Source organism: Temnothorax nylanderi, unplaced genomic scaffold, assembly GCF_030848795.1.
Source record: "Temnothorax nylanderi isolate EJ_2023f unplaced genomic scaffold, tnyl_v1.0 TNYL_tig0002_pilon, whole genome shotgun sequence".
NCBI classification, from domain to species: domain Eukaryota; kingdom Metazoa; phylum Arthropoda; class Insecta; order Hymenoptera; family Formicidae; genus Temnothorax; species Temnothorax nylanderi.
The window spans coordinates 4,027,386-4,045,793 of NW_027249064.1; the positions used below are offsets into that span (position 1 = coordinate 4,027,386).

The following is an 18,408-nucleotide window of genomic DNA, read 5'->3' on the forward strand; positions in this document are numbered from 1 at the left end:
GCGGATGAATATCGAGCGAATTTAGATCTCATAAATATGTATGCGGATTCTCAAAACAATTTTACGAATTTCGTGTTATTTATTTAAATATTATAAATCAATAAAAGGGAAATATGCAAGCTCACACATATTTTTTTCTCTAAAATAACAAGAAAATTCTGATTTATAATTTTAGTATTATCAAGTTTTAAAGCTATCTTTTAGAGATTTAGAGCGTAACAGAGTTCTCAAGGTTTCCCAAAAATTTTCAATGATGTTAGATTCTACAATTCCTCGAATTTGCTTGGACATTTTATACCGCTCTTCTTCTCGAGACGATGCTCATGAAGAGTAAAAAGATTAAAGATGAGATGGCGGAATCGAAAAATTGTGGGTTTCGAGGTACGACAATGGTCCACCGGTGAGAACTGGCAATTTCTCAGTTCGGCGAACTGCCGTGGAAAATTGAGGAACTATTTTCACGCGTGGTACTGTCACCCCTATCGCCCGTCGCGCACAATACATCTCCGTCGATTCGTCTCGACCGAGTAGGATGTATCGACGCGATAGCCTCGCTCGCCACTATCGGCAGGACATTTCGTTGACTTTTTTTTGTACCAGATGAAATATAGACTCGATACTTTGTGGGACATACGCGAATTTAATGACTTCGCAGAGAGTGAAAAGTAATTTTCCGTCGATTTTCCATCGGACCTTTGGGACGTACGAAGGATATCCGTCGTGTTTGCACTAAATAACTTCGTGGAACGAGGCTCGTAGCGTAGATGAATTGGCGAGTTTAATTCCGATACTTTGAACGAAGAAACACATTCTCCTGTCGAAACAGAACAAGTGGATAGCAATCTTTAAAAAATTACACACTTAACCATCTATCGGTTTTTTTTTTAATGGAGTAACATATACATATTATCTTTAAAAATACATCTATATTTAGTTATATCTTTTTTTAGCTTTTCAACTCTCACAATTTAAGAAGATCCATCGCTTTTGAATATTCGGACAGTATCTTTATTTAAAATCAATGAATTATTGCGATACTTTATACGGTGTATTTCGTTAATAATAGGCTTTCTTACGAGCTGTTCAAGCTAGATGGTAGTCTTGTGGTGAAGCTGTCGTGTCGTTTTGCAACAGACCGTATACGCAACGTATATGCGCGTCACGACATTTGGCAATTACCTCGGCATGTACGAACACTTGATACGCGCTGTATGACGTCGCCGGTGTGCCCGGGCGAATACAAGTGCGGAGGACAAGCTATAAACGGCATAAGCGGCAACGAGCGGTGCACTAAAACGCGTCCCGAGACGCGTTTCGACTGTTGAACACCTAATGCATCGGGAGTTGCACTGTCGAACAGGATCGAGGCGGACTCCGGAGGGTTCATGTACACTTTAACGTATTAGAGGGTTTCCCACTTACGAATATTGACATCATATAATTTTATTTAAAATAATAAATCGAATACGTGATATACTACCGTTTTCAATTTTTTATTTTGCCCGACACTCTGAAAAGCGTCAGAGAGAAAAACGGGAAGAACCGTGAAGAGGGAGGACAGCTCTCGCGTTGTCAGAACGTACCCGGAGGACAGCTCCATCCCCCTTTTCATTGCCTTGCAGTGTACCTGAGCTGTTTAGCTAGCATGCCACTGCATCACCCTACGGGGGCGGCAAATACACGCATCGGCGCATATTTCGCGGAAATGCTGTAGCGCTTTCGTGCGTTGCCGACGAGCATGTATACATTAACGAACGATACCATCGCCGTGTAATATTTGCTTCGGGCTTTCTCGTTTCCCCATTATCGCCGTCGAGCCCGTCGACGTTGTGGCAAAGGCTGTCGCTTTCGATCGCTTCAACGATTGTGATTTGCGCCATCGCGTCCCTGTCACCACCAGTACCACCACCGCTGTGCCGACTACTATATGTGCACGTAGCCAATGATCTGTTTATCTGTTATTTTCCTGCTCGATAGTCCGCAAACTAATTCCAGCAGAACGAATGAACCAGCGCGTACAGCGATGAACCTTCTTCGTCAATCTGTCATCCCGACGCTTTATTTTCTCTCGATATATTTACCGAATCTACCTTGCCGCCTTCCTAAAGAATGAATAGCATGAGTACGGATATAAATTTTCAGCGACACCCGGTGCGCGCTGGCGCAGGTAAATGAAAGTTGGGATGCAGGTAGGACAGGCGCTGCAAAAGCGAAAGGTAGAACAGTTTCGTTCCGTTGATGAAATTATGTCTTTCCGCCCGTGCGGAATCTCGCCACCTCGGCGGGATCGGGATAGCTCGGTCGCAGGCGCGATTTAATTAAGATACGAACAATCCGGGACGCGAAGGAGGCTACCGGCACGCTCGATGGAAATATTGGAAAATATGAGGATCGTGCCGACGGCGCGGCGACGCCTTCGTCATCGCGTCTGCAGTTTTTCAACGGCCGCAGTTACTGGCACCGCATAATAATAACGGGGCATTCTCAGGATCGTAGTGATGATACTCGTCGATAATTAAGTCGCGGCCTGCCGTTTGCGGACTTCGCGGAAAGATCTGCGATCGCTGTACGCAGTCGTGCATGCGAAAGAGAGAGATTTCGTGGCGATCGATATTGAACTGTACAGAAGAAGAGAGGAGTATATCCCGTTGGAATTTAAGCGAGATTCATAACGAATAGCGAATGCGCGTGCACGCGTGCAACAGGGGGAAAAAAATATTAACTTCGCGATTCTTGAAACATTTTACTTTTAACACTACCTATTTTTACGGTGTATTGTTTCAGTTGGTGCGATGTACGTGTGTATGCTGTACGCCACTCTCTTTTTGAAGTTATGGTCGTACGTACAAGTGAACATGTGGTGCCGCTTGAGCAACCGAAAGAAAACCACGCAAGGCAGAATGAGGCGTCAGCTGTCTTATAGTAATCTTCAGTGTAAGTATACAAGACCATGTACATATAATTTCTTCACGTATCTCTTATTAATACGATATTAATAACGTCCCACATTTTCTTTGTCTGTCACATAATAAATGATCAATATACTTACTATGTAGCACAACACGTGATGCGACATATTGTACAATTTTATTTGCACATGAAACGGAATGAATCAAAGAAGAAAATGGGGAGATATTTTCATCGTCGCATATCTAGTTTATGATTTACTATATGTGTACCATCCGCGCGTGATTCGCCACCGAAACTAAAAATAGTCACGCACGAGAATATATCATTTCCGACGCATGAGCGACTATTTTTTACGTGGTTACATTGTATGCCGTGGGTTTTTTCGTTTTTTTTCTTTTTTTACGATATTACGACGCTGTAATACGTCTCATCGATGCCGTTAGAGTCATACGTAACGGATTTCCGCCCCGAATAGAAGCCGACCGGCGTAAATCTTCATCGTTACGTACGTCGATGTGCATATACGCATCCAGGTAATGCACACATCCAAATAGTGCAAACACGTCCTACGAATCGGTAATCCACTGCACTCGCGGTATTTGCCCACTCCTGAAGGCGCGTCGTGGCGTACCGCACACGTATGTGCGATTCACTTACGTGTGCGTCTCACTGTAAGAGTACGTCTGTATCTACGCACTGTGTATACGCGCATGATGATAAAGGGAAAATAATTTCCAGCCCATTTAAACTCTGCCGATCGGACGTGCTATGTTTCCGGTGCCGGACACGCCGCGGTATATCGATTATTCTGACCGGCAAAGTTAAATTATACGGTCTTTCCTCCCAACAAACTCGCTCACCGCGCGCGGCATTAACCCTTTTCCTGCCCCGTTCTCCCTTCGCAGTCGTAGCGACGGTAAAACGTCGAACCGGTGCGTTTGCACTTTTAATCATGATTGCGCAATCGTTCTACACGCCGTGACGTGACAGAGTTGATTGGTACGTATGTCGATCGCCACGGATTCCGATGGCGTTCAGACGAATGCGCGATGATTTATGCGACGAAATTCGTTTTACGTATCTAAAAAAAATCGTCAAGAACATTCAAATAATTAAAGCGGGGATTATTTGAAAAATTGTCGAGTTTTTTCTTTTCATTTCCTTCATTCTAAAGTGACTTCGAAAGATAAAAAGTTGTTTATTCGACTTTGAAGCATGAGGAAAAGCAATTTTGAGTAGCCTTGCGTGTGCATGTATACGCTCGTGCTGCCGATTACAAAAATACGAGTGCGCGATAAGCAAGGTATTCACGCTTCATCGAAGCGAGAATTTTCTGCGAGGCGACGAACAATTTCCAACTTTCCTGTAGATTTGGCGCTCGCCGGCGTTCAGGGACCACGCTACGTTTCGCACCGAAAATTAAGACGGATATTCCCCGATATGGACATCGGCGTATATATATTCGCGTTCGTTTCGCTCGTAGCTAATTAGCCCGTTATCCGCTCGACCGACCCGCGGTCGTTCTCTCGCCCGGAGAGCGTCCCTAATTACGGTGCAAAAAGTGATGTAGTTTGATATAATTATCGAAACCCGGTGTTCGCACGACACCTCGACGCTCACCGGCTCATCGCGACGCGACGTGATGGCGACCGGCCGATCGATCGATAGACAAATGCAATCGACAAAAGCCCGCCTCGGGACTCCGTTATTACGACCACGAGCTCGTGTAATCTAGTGCGCGCACGGACGCCGTGTAATTTTCGCCGTATCCGCCTAACCCGGACTCCTATGGCACGTCGTATTATTACGTCTCGTAATGACGACGTAGAACCAGCCGCGGAGCCTGTAACGTAACCCGTGTATGTATCGCGAAGGCGGTGCACCCTTCGCGTTTTTTGTTCGTCACGGCTCCGATCGATCATGCAAGAAATGAAGCTCCTCATGGCCGCTTACCCCAGGAAGAAGCCGGAACACTTTCTTTACTAGCGTCTATATAAAGGTAGACTTTATGCTCCAAATTTTATTTAACACGTATTATACTTTCATAAATACATCTTATACCTTAAATAATAAAGAATTTTTCTTTAGAAAATTGAGCCGAGGGATTGTTTGAATAATAATATATTAGGTAGTAACTTTTATACGTATATAGTGACTGAATGAGATAAACTTGCGCATTTAGAACGATTATTGGATGTCTGAGTAAGTGCTATTTGGTGAGTTAGTAAAGCAAACTGAAATAAATGGAAAGGAATCAGCATTTAATTTAACCGTGTACTTGATTTGAAGCAAAAGTGGGTGTCGGTGTCGTCTTAAGTCCGCGTGCCATCGAGGATGCGAGACAATTTACGAGTCTGCAGGATTGCGTGGTCAAAGATCGCAGGCAATCGTATTGATTGGCGAAAGCTTCTTCTTCTTCTTCTTCCTCCTCCTCCTCTTCTTCGGTATGGCGTCGGTGCTTAATTTGTGAGACTTCAAGCGGCGTTCTCGTAAGGATGCTGTCTCTTCTGTCCCTGTACTACCTCTGCCCTTCGATATCGATTTCTTTTTTCGCCGTTCTTCGTCCATCGCGCACGTTTCGAGATATATATGAACGAGGGTGGTCTTAAGCGCGAGGCATCCCTTGGCACAAAGACGAAATTACGTCGGCCCTCGAGACGCCCTCGGGCCGAGATTGAAAAAAATAGAAATTACACCCGTCGCGAACGGAAGCCAGCTCGATCCCCTGCGTCCCCATGAGATTTAACCCCCTCCGACGGCTACGATCCCCGATCTTCTTCCATCCTTTTGCGGCCATCCACGAACGTGATAGGAGCCACTAAGGAGATTCTAAGAGCACAGATAGGCGGGTCTTAGGCAATCGCAGAACGCGAGGTTGACCACCGGTCAACGTAAAAAATTCCTACACATTCTTTGTCTTTCTTGCTGGATATTATCTTTTATTATATAATAAACAGTTTGAAAAAAATATTTGAAATAAGATTTAAAAATATGAATATTATATATTTTATTATTTTTATTATTATGTTATTATTAGTTGAAGTTTGCGGTATAAGATATGTTTATTGCAGAGATTGCAAATGAAACAATGTAATCCGAAGTGTGAGCCAGTATTTAAAATACGTTTTATTACTCGGTTGATGATTTCGGTTTATCAACGTGTAATTATAGTGTGTATTATGCATCGTTGTTAATGGCATGGTACTTTAATATATAAAGTCTCATGATGCAGCTGAGTCACCTCTCAGCCATATTGTGAGATAAGGAACGTCATGCTCCGTCAAGAATATGTCAACGAACGTCGAGACAAAGTCTGCTTCACCATAAACAAAGGAACATTTCCTCGGAAATATCCTGTCGACAGCTGTTTCGTTAACATAATTACTGAAATGAACTACCAAATGAATCAGGTGACGCTAAGAATGTAAACTCGATTATGTCTTTACTTTGAAAATACGGCTATAATGTAAACTAGAATTTAATTGAATTAACGTTTAATTAAATGTAAAAATGTTTTAAATTGTAATCTGTTTTTTATAGGAAATAATTTTTTTTTATAAAATAATTAATATATAGCGTAATTAGAAACCGAGCAATAATAACAGTTATGATTTTTAATTTTGCATGTAAATGAAAATTGGTAAAAGATTCGAGCAATTGTACAATTGATCAACTGGAAATGCTTCGGATAAATACAAGCAGTTCGTGCAAATCGAATTGCAGGGAATGGTTTTTAATTAATAACCCGCCGGCGGAGGGTTTACCAGTCAAAGATCACAGGCTTGATCAAACGAATTTACATGGAGTATTAATGAATCATTAAACCGTTTCCGAGTGCTTCTGCGTGATCGTGCACTCGTTAATTTCATGTATTTGACCGTTTGTCGAAATCACGTCGCAATTTCGTTATTTCTACTGGCGAACGTATGTAAGTCGCCGATGTGCTTCGTTCAAGATCTTTCTCTCTCCCCTCGTAATTATCTGTAATTTTCTCGTAATTATCTTTATATAGAAATATAAGATTACTATAGATATAAGAATATATCGTTAATTATAATTATTGGCGATTACAATTCTTCCCTGTCTTGTGTCAGTGTCTCTTAAATCGTCCGGAGAATTTATTATACGGCTTCCCGTAAACAATTGCACGGACGACTGACGTGCGTCGCGACGTTTTGCCGACGATTTTGCCGTAAGTTTTGCCTTCGTCTTCCCGCGTGACGACGGATCCCGAACGGGAAAGAAAAGGAAAAGAACAAGCTACATTTATTTCGCTATTTAAAGAGAGAAGGGAAGGACGCGAAGACGGGATGCGACAAAGTAAAAAGGGGGCGCAAGGAATTTAATTTGGTCGAATTCTTCTACATTTATTACGAGGGTCGCAGAAACGACGTCTAGAGTCGTTCGTCGACATGGACGTCGATCGGCGTCGCGAGAGCGTGCCGCGACTAGCACAACTTTGGTGTCGCGTCGCGACGCCAGTCCCGGACGCTGTCGAGTTCGAGCGGGGCATGGCAGTGCAGCGCGGCACCCGGCGCAACCCGGGCTTATTTGAATTCCAGATTGGATTATTCATCGGATTTGGATAATTGAGGGGATTCTATCAGTTACTGGTTCGGCGCCGGGGTGGGATTAGACGCGCAGATGGGAATCCGCGCGCCTAGCGCAACGCCGAGAAATTCCGAGGTTTCCGGCCGAACGGATCGCGCGAGCGAATCAGTTTCGTTGCTTAAGGAGAGGGCTTGATGAGAGGCTTCAGAAGCGATTGCACAAAGGAAGAGATACAATCATGAAACTCCTAGAAATTCTCCTAGAAACTTTCACTTTACTTTTGCTAATTGCGAGCAAGCATTTAGAACATTGATATTACGAACATTTATTCTTGTAAAATGTACTTTTTTTTAGTATTTTCCACGATTTTTATTTTCAATCTATTCTTTGGCAGCAATAGCTTCTCTATACAAATTTTCATGTTGCCTATTTGCTGGCTCTTGCATCTTTTTATATTATTTTGCTGACTGTGCTGCGTATCTGTTTAGGAAAGACAATTGTTCTCTTGTTAGCAAAAATAAAAAGTAATAAAATATATTTTTCCTTTACAATATCGCGGATTAATTAATTTTCCATTAATATACGACTACAATGGCAGTCAAAATCGACGCGAGTTAATAAAATACGATCTTTCTCTTGCAGCTTCCGGCATTCAGCAGAGTGCAAATGATGTCATCGAATTTGAACACGAGATGAACGACCGCGGAAACGCGTTGGTCCAATATCCTGACAATCTAAACTTCGGCGATCTTTATTACTATATATTGGCGCCTACTTTGTGCTACGAATTGAATTTTCCCAGAACACAGCGGATTCGAAAAAGGTGAGTGAATTGGAGTTGCGATTTTTATATTTCAACATGAAGTTATATTTGTGATTTCTATCGAAAACAGAAGTTTCCAACTGGCATATTTTCCGTTAAGATTGTGTAGGTTTTTGGCAATCATAGATCTGTTTTGAAATGGTAACGCAAACAGAAATATCTTCTCTAATCATTATACATGAGATCTTATTCTCGTCTCGGTTGAAATCAACCGCGATATGTCAAAATTTATAGATTTCGGTCGAGAAAAATGAGAGCGTCCTAATTAAGTGTCTTTTAAAATAATTATGCAATAAATTTCTGTTAAATGGTGTTAAATGGGTTTTTTCCATCTGACTTTTTTGAAGCAACATATCCTTGTTTCGGTTTACATATTATGTCTCGAGAATACTACCAAGTTCACTTCGATCGGAAAACGAGTCAAGTGGAAACTTGATATTGTCTGAGTTTGGTCGCGCGAGCGCATGCATTGCGTGAGGTGTATAAATCCGTGTTTGCTCTCAGATTTCTCGTATAGATTTCATGGCATATCCCCCGCGATTCTCTCTCTCACGTCTTATTTTCTTTTCGTAAAGAATGTCAACAAATGTCGAAGTCGCCAGTTTACGAAACTCAGATTCCAACGAATGAATTCTGTTCCGGGAAGAAAATTTTGAGGAGAAAGGGAATTTTCTCTTACCTTGTCCGAGATTTTATCGAGAACATGAATTATTCGTGCAAGTCGAAATTGGAGGAAGCTTTCTCTCTGTGAGATATATGTTTTAGAACTCTCATTTGAGAAATTTGATTAAAATTTATTTTTGATGTGCCATTTGTGAATAATAATTTAATCACAGGAATGTACGCAAGGAATTTTCATGAATCAATGAAAGGGATTCTTTGCTAATTCCTAATTTCAATGCATATAATATGTTTAATAATAATGTTGTAATATAAAAAGTAACGTGAATGTAAATTATTAATAAAATGTGAATTGTTATAGGATATTTCAATAAGGAATTTAATATTAAATATTTTCATAAATAACTGATTTATTGTGTGCGTATTAAATTTTAATCCGGATTACCCGTTCGATATTAATTACAACATGCTAAATACTCTTCAAAGATTATATGTCATATTTGTGAATGAATCAGACGTAATACATAAATTGAATTATCACACGCTTAGTATATCTTTTTTCAAGTTTGTTGTTCTAACTATATCGCTGTTTGAATCGTTTTCGTTGTGCGCTTTCTCCTTCTGTGCATCGTCTCCCGTGCAGTCACGTTCGTCGAAAAATGCATCCAGACTTTACTTGTCGCCAGCAGTTTGCCGAAAACGAAACTCGCGCGGACGACATATCGCCGAATGGGAATGTCGTTTCACGCGATAGCACTCAAAAGTCGTATTTTCGATTTTTCGAGAAGCGGTTTATGGTCGAGAGAGTGACTGGGAGGGTAACGAGAACGGGGGTGGAAATTCATGGGTCTGGTCGGAAATCGGTTTGCGCTGTCGATAAAATCTAGGAGCAAATATATGTGTATAATGATCAATGTAATAGAATCACATGGAAGCAAATTAGTTTGGACGGTCGTAAATCCAATAAAAGATATATCTTCTCGTTTACTGTAGTGTTACACATAGATATACATTTAAATGTCAAAAGACAAAAGTGTTACTTTTTTTAATCAAAACTGTATATATTGCATTGTTAAAATATACAATTTGAAATTATATACACACAAACACACACACACACATATCTTTTTGCGCTTAAACTTTAAAATTAAATAATATTAAACAATTTTATTCGTACTAAATTATATTAACACTGCGCTGACACCGTGTTTTTGGAGCACTCACCCGAATACCCTGGAACTTTTAAGTCCAAAAGGTTTTTGAAAGCGTTACCAAAAATTTATAAAAATTCATGTACCATCTTTAAAGCTTCAAAAAGTAATTTTTCTATTTACATAGGCCGGAACTGTTGCAATTTTTTTCCCATTCCCGTGGGAATTATAAATCGACTGTGTCTTAAAAGGCCCATGGTGTCCGCGCAGTGTTAATCTTAAAATCATATTTTCTAATATTAAGCTAAGCTTTTTTGCATATTAATCCATCTAATTTATTCAATATAACTTACAGGTTTCTTATAAAACGGATATTGGAAGTTGTCGTAGGATGCCAAATGATGATGTCGCTTTTCCAACAATGGATGATACCTTCCGTGAAGAATTCATTAATCCCTTTTAGCGTGAGTGTTTTATATATTGCATTATTATGATATTTTTAAACAACATTTTGCTCCGACTTTTAAGTTTAGAATATTAAATTCGCTAGATCTACGGGGAAAAATATCACTTTATATTTAGAAAACCTTTCCGATAAATCAATTTTGTCTAAAGCACAACACATTGTTCGCCTTATTACTAGCCTTTATTCTCGAACAATGTAAGTAATGATCTATTGATGTTTCGGACGATATCTCCTGCTTTATTATGAAAGCTAATTATTTATCATGCTGGTCATAAATAAATCGGGCTAACCACGAGAGCGAAACAGCTGGTAAGATAGGGGCCGAGAGACGAGCAGAAGTGTAATTTGGTTTCGCCAAATAGGTACGATCAATCTTTTGAGTAATACTCCCGCCAGGAAATTCGATACACACAAATATACGGCAAATTCTGCACTACCCCGAACAAACAGGTATCCCCCGCGCTACCGAATTTCCTCGCGATAAAATACGCAGGAAAAAGGGAGCTGTCGCATGTGCCACAGTTGCAGTAATATTGTTGCAAGTTACACCTGTAGGCAATATATCCGTCTGTGACATAACGTTGCATAATATCACGAGCGCGATGTAAATTGTATTTCTTAAAATGTTAAACAGATGCGAAAGGAGGGAAACTAAGGGTTTCAGCGACACGTACAAAGTATATTTTTTATCGCTTACATTTCGCCCGAAGGTGTCGCAGATATATTTTAGATGTTAATAACTTCGTCGCGAGAACTCGCAGTGTCTCCGTCCGTCGCGACAACAAAACATTTACAGCGGAAACGGTATATAGCCAATTTATTTTCGTAACGGTACGGTGACGGTTTCGATAGAAATAAGCGAAAATGAGAAGAAACGAAGAACGCGTCAGCGACATGTCGTTTTATCCGTTTACGTCGCAATATAATGCTCGAGGCACGCCATCAGTTTTTATCTCACACGGAGTTAAATCCTCTGCCTTGATTTGGCAGTTATATTTAATGCCTCGGGAGGATGACGCGAGCGATATTTTCGTTGCAAATATCCCATGCTTCCACTTGCAGACCGGGCGATGTCCCGTCGGTGTGATAAAAGGTTAAATACATTTGCGAAATCTACAATTATTACTGGTTATTTATTACGAGTTTCGTCGCTTTTCAACGACGTCCTAATTTTGTTCAAATATCTCGAATTAAATCTTCAACTCTCCAATATCCTTGCGCAAGACCGACTGCGCGAGTTTATCTGTAATAATTACTTTCTTTCCAACAAGCAACGAAATAAAGAACCATAGGTACATTTTTTTGTTATTTCAAACAATAAAATTACATAATGAATTATTTAACATATTTATAATATTTATATTATATTGAACAAGAAACTTTCTCTCTTTCTCTCTCTTTCTGACATGATTTTTATTACATTTTTTAATAAAGACAGATAATAAAATTGTGATATTCATCAAATTAATTAAAAGAAATCCATGTGCGCGAAGAGGCAGTTAATTAGCCAATCATCAATCGTTGCCGATGAGGTGTAATAATGAACCGCTTAATTAAATAAGCTGTATCGATAATAGAATAGGAATCATAGGAAGGGGGCAATTTAAAGCACCAATTAGAGGAGTACGAAGAGCGCGTAATATTGATATTTATATACATATACTTTTAACCTCGTTCGGACAGCTTTGATCGCACAGTAACAAGGGGTGCGTGAATATGTGCCGCAACGACGGGAATTTTGTATTGTGTGCTCGTGAGAGGCCCGTGGATCTAAATGGGACCTTTTACGTGGCTGGGCTTAACCACAACTGATCCGTGGCGGGCGTCCGCGGTTCACCAGCTACGCCCATATTTCGTACATAATGCTATCGAAAATCCGGATCTTGCCATCGATCCGCTAGAATTGCTAATAATTCAGCCGTTCATACTAATACCGACTGCACCATGTTTCGGTAAAATTGCGAAAAAAATTCCCACGCGCTCAAATCAATGCGATCTGTCTGATGAAATCGGAGTCGATGATGTTTGCTGTATATTTACTGCATTTCTTTTATCGGAAGTCGATTTATTTGATATAGAAGCTGGGAGCACAAATGGAAAGACAATTAATTTTTGATTAAATTTAATCAATCCAGGGTGCTTTCTGATTTGCAATCATTTGTACAAATACAACAAAACAAATTAACAAAGCACGAATCGCAAACAAATGTAAACGCTTAAAGCATATTCAGACTAGAAATTCCAATTTTAGCTTTCAGTATAATTAAAAATTAATTAAGATATTTCACGTACATTCCGTATAATTAAAATAGCTATAATGAAATAAATATACGCAAATTTGATGTGTCAAAAATGTTTTCATCTGTTAGTTTGTTACAAATATAATTAGTAAATAACATTTTACATTTTTTAAAATGAAACCTGCTCTATCGGAGAGTAGTCTCTTTGAAGCGCCTACCGTCCATTTGGTCTGTGTGTTCATATATTATTTACAGTCAGATGTATTATTACAGAGAGTGGTAACTGTTCTTTCCCATAATGGCGGGCTCTAAACGGCGTTAATCGAATTTCCGCATTCGCGATTAGTCCAACGACGTGTTCTCTCCTTGACGTCTTATTGTCGCATTCGAGGCTATCCCACGCAGGATTATTAAGCGTTTCCATCGCCTCGAGAATCGGGATCGACGCGAGCTACTCACCGGCCCTGGGAATCCGGCCGCATGATTTCGCGCCACGGACAAATTGCTTCTGCAAATCGTTCGACGCCCCCTCTGCCATCCCCTTCTCCCCCATCCTTCTTCGATTTCCCAAAGAGACCCGAAGAAAACGCTTCGCCCAGACGCACGCTGGAAATACCGCGTGGAAATACCGAGACGATAGCGGCGTTCCTCCGTCGCCTCATTCCCGCGCGATAGTGGCATTCGAGATCGCGGTATCGACCGAACGAACGCAAAGTAATTGCCACTGCTGCTAGTTGCAGGCAAGTTAATGCCGGGATAGGGGGCCGAACGACAAACTATCCCTTCCACCGTTTCAATCCTCTTCCATTTCGATCGCTTCCGCGTTCGTTCCATGCGCCATTCTTTCTTCGCTCGGCGACAAATTGGATCTGATAATTGCGAGTCGCGATTACGACAGTCACGTCTCGTCGATCGAGCGTCCAGCTGGCGCTGAGAAACGGGCGCGTTCGCTTCCCTCGATTTAGCTCGCCGTGGTCTATCACTGTCGCCCGATGCGGATGTTGACGAAGGGGGGGGGGGGTGAGGAAGGAGACGAGAGAGGGAAATCGTGAGATTAAGAAATCTACGTGGATATTGCTTCCGCCGGATCGCGGAGTCGCGAAGGGAGAAAATTGATAACTGCGGATGATGCTTGTCGGAGGGTAATCACTTTTTACTGCTCCAGCCTGAGCCTCGTTATTCTTACAGGGTGGAATGAATGGATATAAGAAGGTCGGCACGGGCCGCGCCGCGCCGCGCCGCGCGCGACCGGAAATCCTCGCGATTTCCTCTGGCAAGTGGGCGATTAACCCCTCCAGCGCTGAGAAATATCCATCGTGCTGCGCTTGCTTAGTGACAGTCGGTGCTTCTGCACGAACAATTTTTTCCGAGTAATATCGCTCGCTTCAATTACACTAAATGTAACTGTCCATCTCTTATTTAGCGTTGCTTGCTATCTCGTTTCTACATTGTTTCTTACTTTCGTTTAGTCTTTTTTATTTTGTACTAGCGTCTTATAGATTTGTTTAATGCCGTAAATACGATCTGTCATGCAATTCAACGATGTTAAGTATTACGAATAATTGTTATGTCACGAAGAAACTAAGAAACTTTTTCTGTGACATTTGTCTGTAGAATTGTGCGGCATTTTGTTTCCCGGATCGATTGAGTGATCGAGCAGTGGTAGAGACGGTGCATCGTACTTCGGCTTATCGGCTCACAGCATAGTGCAGCTTAAAGGGATGAGCGTTTAAAGGATTTCGGAAGTGCGTCGCAAATGGTTACTGCTTCGAGAAGCATGCGGCTTTATGGTGGTTACGACGGAACATATGGAACATGTAAAATGTATTGATTTTTTAATCGCATATAATACGCACTATGCTTTCACATATATATACATATATAATTTTAGTTATGTGTAACATAATCGATTATATTTTATAAAAATATATATAGAGAAGGGGGAGGAAGAGAGAAGGGAAAGGGGTTCTTCGAGAAGTAATATTTTGAGAAAAAACTTTTTATAGAAAGGTTAATTTTAGAGAAGTTTTATTTATGCACGAATTTAATGTTCTTTTATCTCTCTAATATTTTCTTCGTGCATCGAATCTCGCTAAGGCGCGAGGGTCAAGGAGCGGCGAATCGGGAAAAGTTGCACGGCATGCAGGACATTCGCCCATTGCTCGTTTTTCCTTCCGTCGGCAGGATTCCAGATACTTGACCAACGTTGTCGAGACGGAATTCGCGGAATACCAGAAGCCGATCGCACCTTCTTGTATCGAAGTTGCCGATATGCGCTCGCCGCGCCGGCCGGACGGGAGTTCCGCTTCGAGTTTATAACGCTGCAAAAATTCTTTCGATAGCTAACAAGTAAAATCGCTGATGAGACTCAATGTACGTGACTCAAGAATCGGATTTTCACGGGATCGATCTCGTGTGCTTTTGCCAGTCCTTCTTTTAAGCTTCGAAGAGATAAATTTGCGTGAGCGCGTTTCGTTTTAATTTAATCTTCTTCATTAACATTTTAGTATATCAAATTCTGTGGATTTTATACTTCTTCGACTAATGTTTTTCTTGCATTTTCCTGAAAATTTATATCTACGTAGAAACTTTTGAATTTTGATGCTGTATAATCCATTTTCGACTAACTACATCGTCGGATTCAGACTTTAGTGTTATTTCAAAGTAGTTTGGAAATCCGCTCGCTGGACGTTATTACAACCAGCTTAACGTATAACGACGGCGGTATTACATACTCGCTAAAAGAAGTGAAAAGCGAGGCAAAGTTTTATTGCCAGCGTATCTTTGTCGAGAAGAATGTCGGTATTTCTTCGACTTTTAACTGACGGCGAAAAGCGGGCGCGAGTTGTACATCGAATATTTTGTAGAAACATTTCAATCTCCCAGCGTTCGTGATCAAACAAGACGCGGAGGAACTAAGATCTTTGTAAGAAAGAGATTCAATCGTCTTGGATTTTCGCGAGAATCGTTGCGGCCCCACGAACTAGTTATTGTTTTATTTTTTCCCGGCCTGTTTGTCGCGCCAGAAAAAAAAGAGGGGGAAGCGAGGAAGGGAAAGTGAAGCGAAAAACTGCAGGCGGTATTTATTCGACTGCTAACTGGTACCAGAAGACGTTAGTGAGTAGAGAATAGAGAACAGCGAGGGTAGTTGTCCATGGAACCCCCTTTTTGCCGGCGCTCCGGCACGAAACACTTAAGACCACGTCGAGTGCCTTTTAATCCTATTTGTCTTCCGCTGCGCTCCAGTAGCGTAGTCTAGAAGTGCGACTCTGGAAGTTGTCAGATCGAAGTAAATATTTTGGTTGCCTCCGGAAAGGAGTTGAGTTGAATTCTAGGCATAACTCCGGACGTTATTTCGCCGAAAAACAGGCTTCTCGCGTAATGGGCGTATAGGAACACAACCGAAATTCATTTAACGCTGTTAAAAGCGTCGTTTAAACTATTCGAATAAAGATCTTTATATCTTCGTTCTATTCTGAGTGTATATTTAATATTAAACACAGTAAGACAAACATGAAATTTTATTCTTTGAAGAGAAAAAGGTTTCGGTGTTTATAAGTAAGAGCTTGGTCGAGTATCTTGATTCAATTTAATCATCATTTTAGTTACATTATTATTTTTGTTACATAATTATCGTAATTACATCCGAGCCAATAAGAACTTTATTCGAAAAACTCGCTGTTTTTTAGAAAAACTCCCACGAATCTCCTATCGACTACTCGTCCTTTCGTTCTATCTCGTCTATAAAATCTCTATAAAGCATCTACCAAAGCATCTGCGTGCGTGATAAAGGATCGGCCTTTCGGCCAAAGGGTGACGCGATGTCTACATAAGTACCTCTCGTTCGCCACGCCATTGTCGGCCAGCCGGGATTCAATCCGTCTGAAGCGAATTTCTAGTATCTCGAGGACTCTTCTCAACGGGACAAGATGTTCGCGGATGCAAAGTCGTAAATCTCTCGGTGCTAATTGAAACGACGACGCGCGAAGGAAACGACCAACAGCGATGAGAGGATCAGATGAGGTCGCTTCGTTTCCTCGACAGTACGACGTCGAGGAAATTTTTTCCTCACTTTTTCCTTTCCTTCCCGCGTTTATTTCTTCTTCGTTTTTTTTATTCTCTCTCGCATTCCGGAGTTCCGCAACATATATATTCGTTGAAGTGCCACGAGCATCAGTGTTCGGTTTCATACCGCTGCGAAAAGGATTACAACGTTCGACTGTATATCATCGATCGACTGTATCGAATAAAGACGGATAGAAAAGATGAAGGAGGGAAGTGTTGCGAAAAAGAAAAATTCCTGAACCGCATCAGTACAGTTATAGCTTTTCAACTTTGCACAGTTTTAAATATATTGGCAGATATTTTCTCGCGTTTAACTCGCGTGCTTAATTTCAATTTATTAACATTTGGCGGATATGTTATTGGCATTTTTGCGATCATGACGTATTCAATTTTTATTATTAACTGTACATCTGTAAAAAAAAAGTATTGTTTCTTACAACATGTGTGAGAATTACAATGCATGGTGTAAAAGCGCTTTCTTCTCTCGCGCGCCTTTACTATATTCATTCAAAGACCAATGCTTTGATCGTTCGCGTTACACAAACGCAGCGGAAACAGGATGGATAAAGAGAACGAGGAAGAAATGGAATAAGAGAAAGAAAAGAGAGAAAAATGTGGCTCGGATATCTACGTGAGACGTTTCGGACGTGATCGCCCGGAGGAAAATCTACCCCGCTTTTATTTTCGATCCCTCGGATGCCCTTCACTTTCCCCTTCTTTCGTCTGCATCTCGAGTGCTGCTATTCATTCGCGAAGGCTCTCTCGAACCACCGAGTACCCTCGCAACTCCGGTCGGAATGCAATCATTTGGGATGCCGTGATTTCATGAGAATACAAATTCAACCAGCTCGTTTTTTTTCCGAGCCGCCTATATAAGCGATCTTATATTGATAATGGCGCCTTAGATTTTTCATTAACGACTGTTTTTCTTGCTTCTGCGTCTTAAAAATTCTTCTTACCGTCGTTCTTTTAAGAAGCTTCTTTTAATCGTTCAATTACACGCAGGAAAGTCGTGTTTTATAGCAGATGCGCGGCGCAAGCTGAGCTCGCCACTTGCCCCAGCTCGTAATTATCAGGCCGGCTAACGTATCGTGCCTCATTAAACTGAGCTGTAAAGTTGGCGCTAAGGAAACGTCCTCGTTGGGACAACTTGTTGCTGTCGTAAAAAAATTATTTTCTTCATGACGTAAGCGTTTGTTTATGGTATAGTCTTTAAATTTTAGTATCACTTGCTTGAATCGCGTCCTTTCAAGCCGGTAATTCGCCGCAATTAATTTCCAAGCTTCTACTTATCACGGTGAAACCACTGCAATAATTGAATATATCATCTATTGATAGTGTACAAGCAGATGAAACGTTCAATACGTTACGTCGTTTCATATGACATTAACTTGCGGATCACTAGATAATAGTATCATTCTACATTTCGCCTTCGCCGTTTTTCCATTTATCCCGTTGTCGCAACAGCGACAAATGCGAGTAATTTAATTAACATTATGATACTGTCGCGACACGTGTGCTGCAGAATATTAACTGTAATAACGGCAATACGTCACGATAATTGCAATTAGCATGATCCAG

The 18,408-nt window shown here is 41.1% G+C and overlaps 1 protein-coding gene across 2 annotated transcripts in view; it reads left to right on the forward strand.

Annotated features, from left to right (window-relative positions):
• Mdy (diacylglycerol O-acyltransferase) overlaps positions 1-18,408 on the forward strand; it is a 95,697-nt gene that overhangs the window by 64,316 nt on the left and 12,973 nt on the right. For both annotated transcript variants that reach the window (XM_071701496.1, XM_071701487.1), the window contains exons 6-8: positions 2,785-2,934; positions 8,104-8,284; positions 10,412-10,520. In XM_071701496.1, coding sequence (XP_071557597.1) covers positions 2,785-2,934; positions 8,104-8,284; positions 10,412-10,520 — 440 coding nt within the window. The remainder of the gene's footprint in view (positions 1-2,784; positions 2,935-8,103; positions 8,285-10,411; positions 10,521-18,408) is intronic.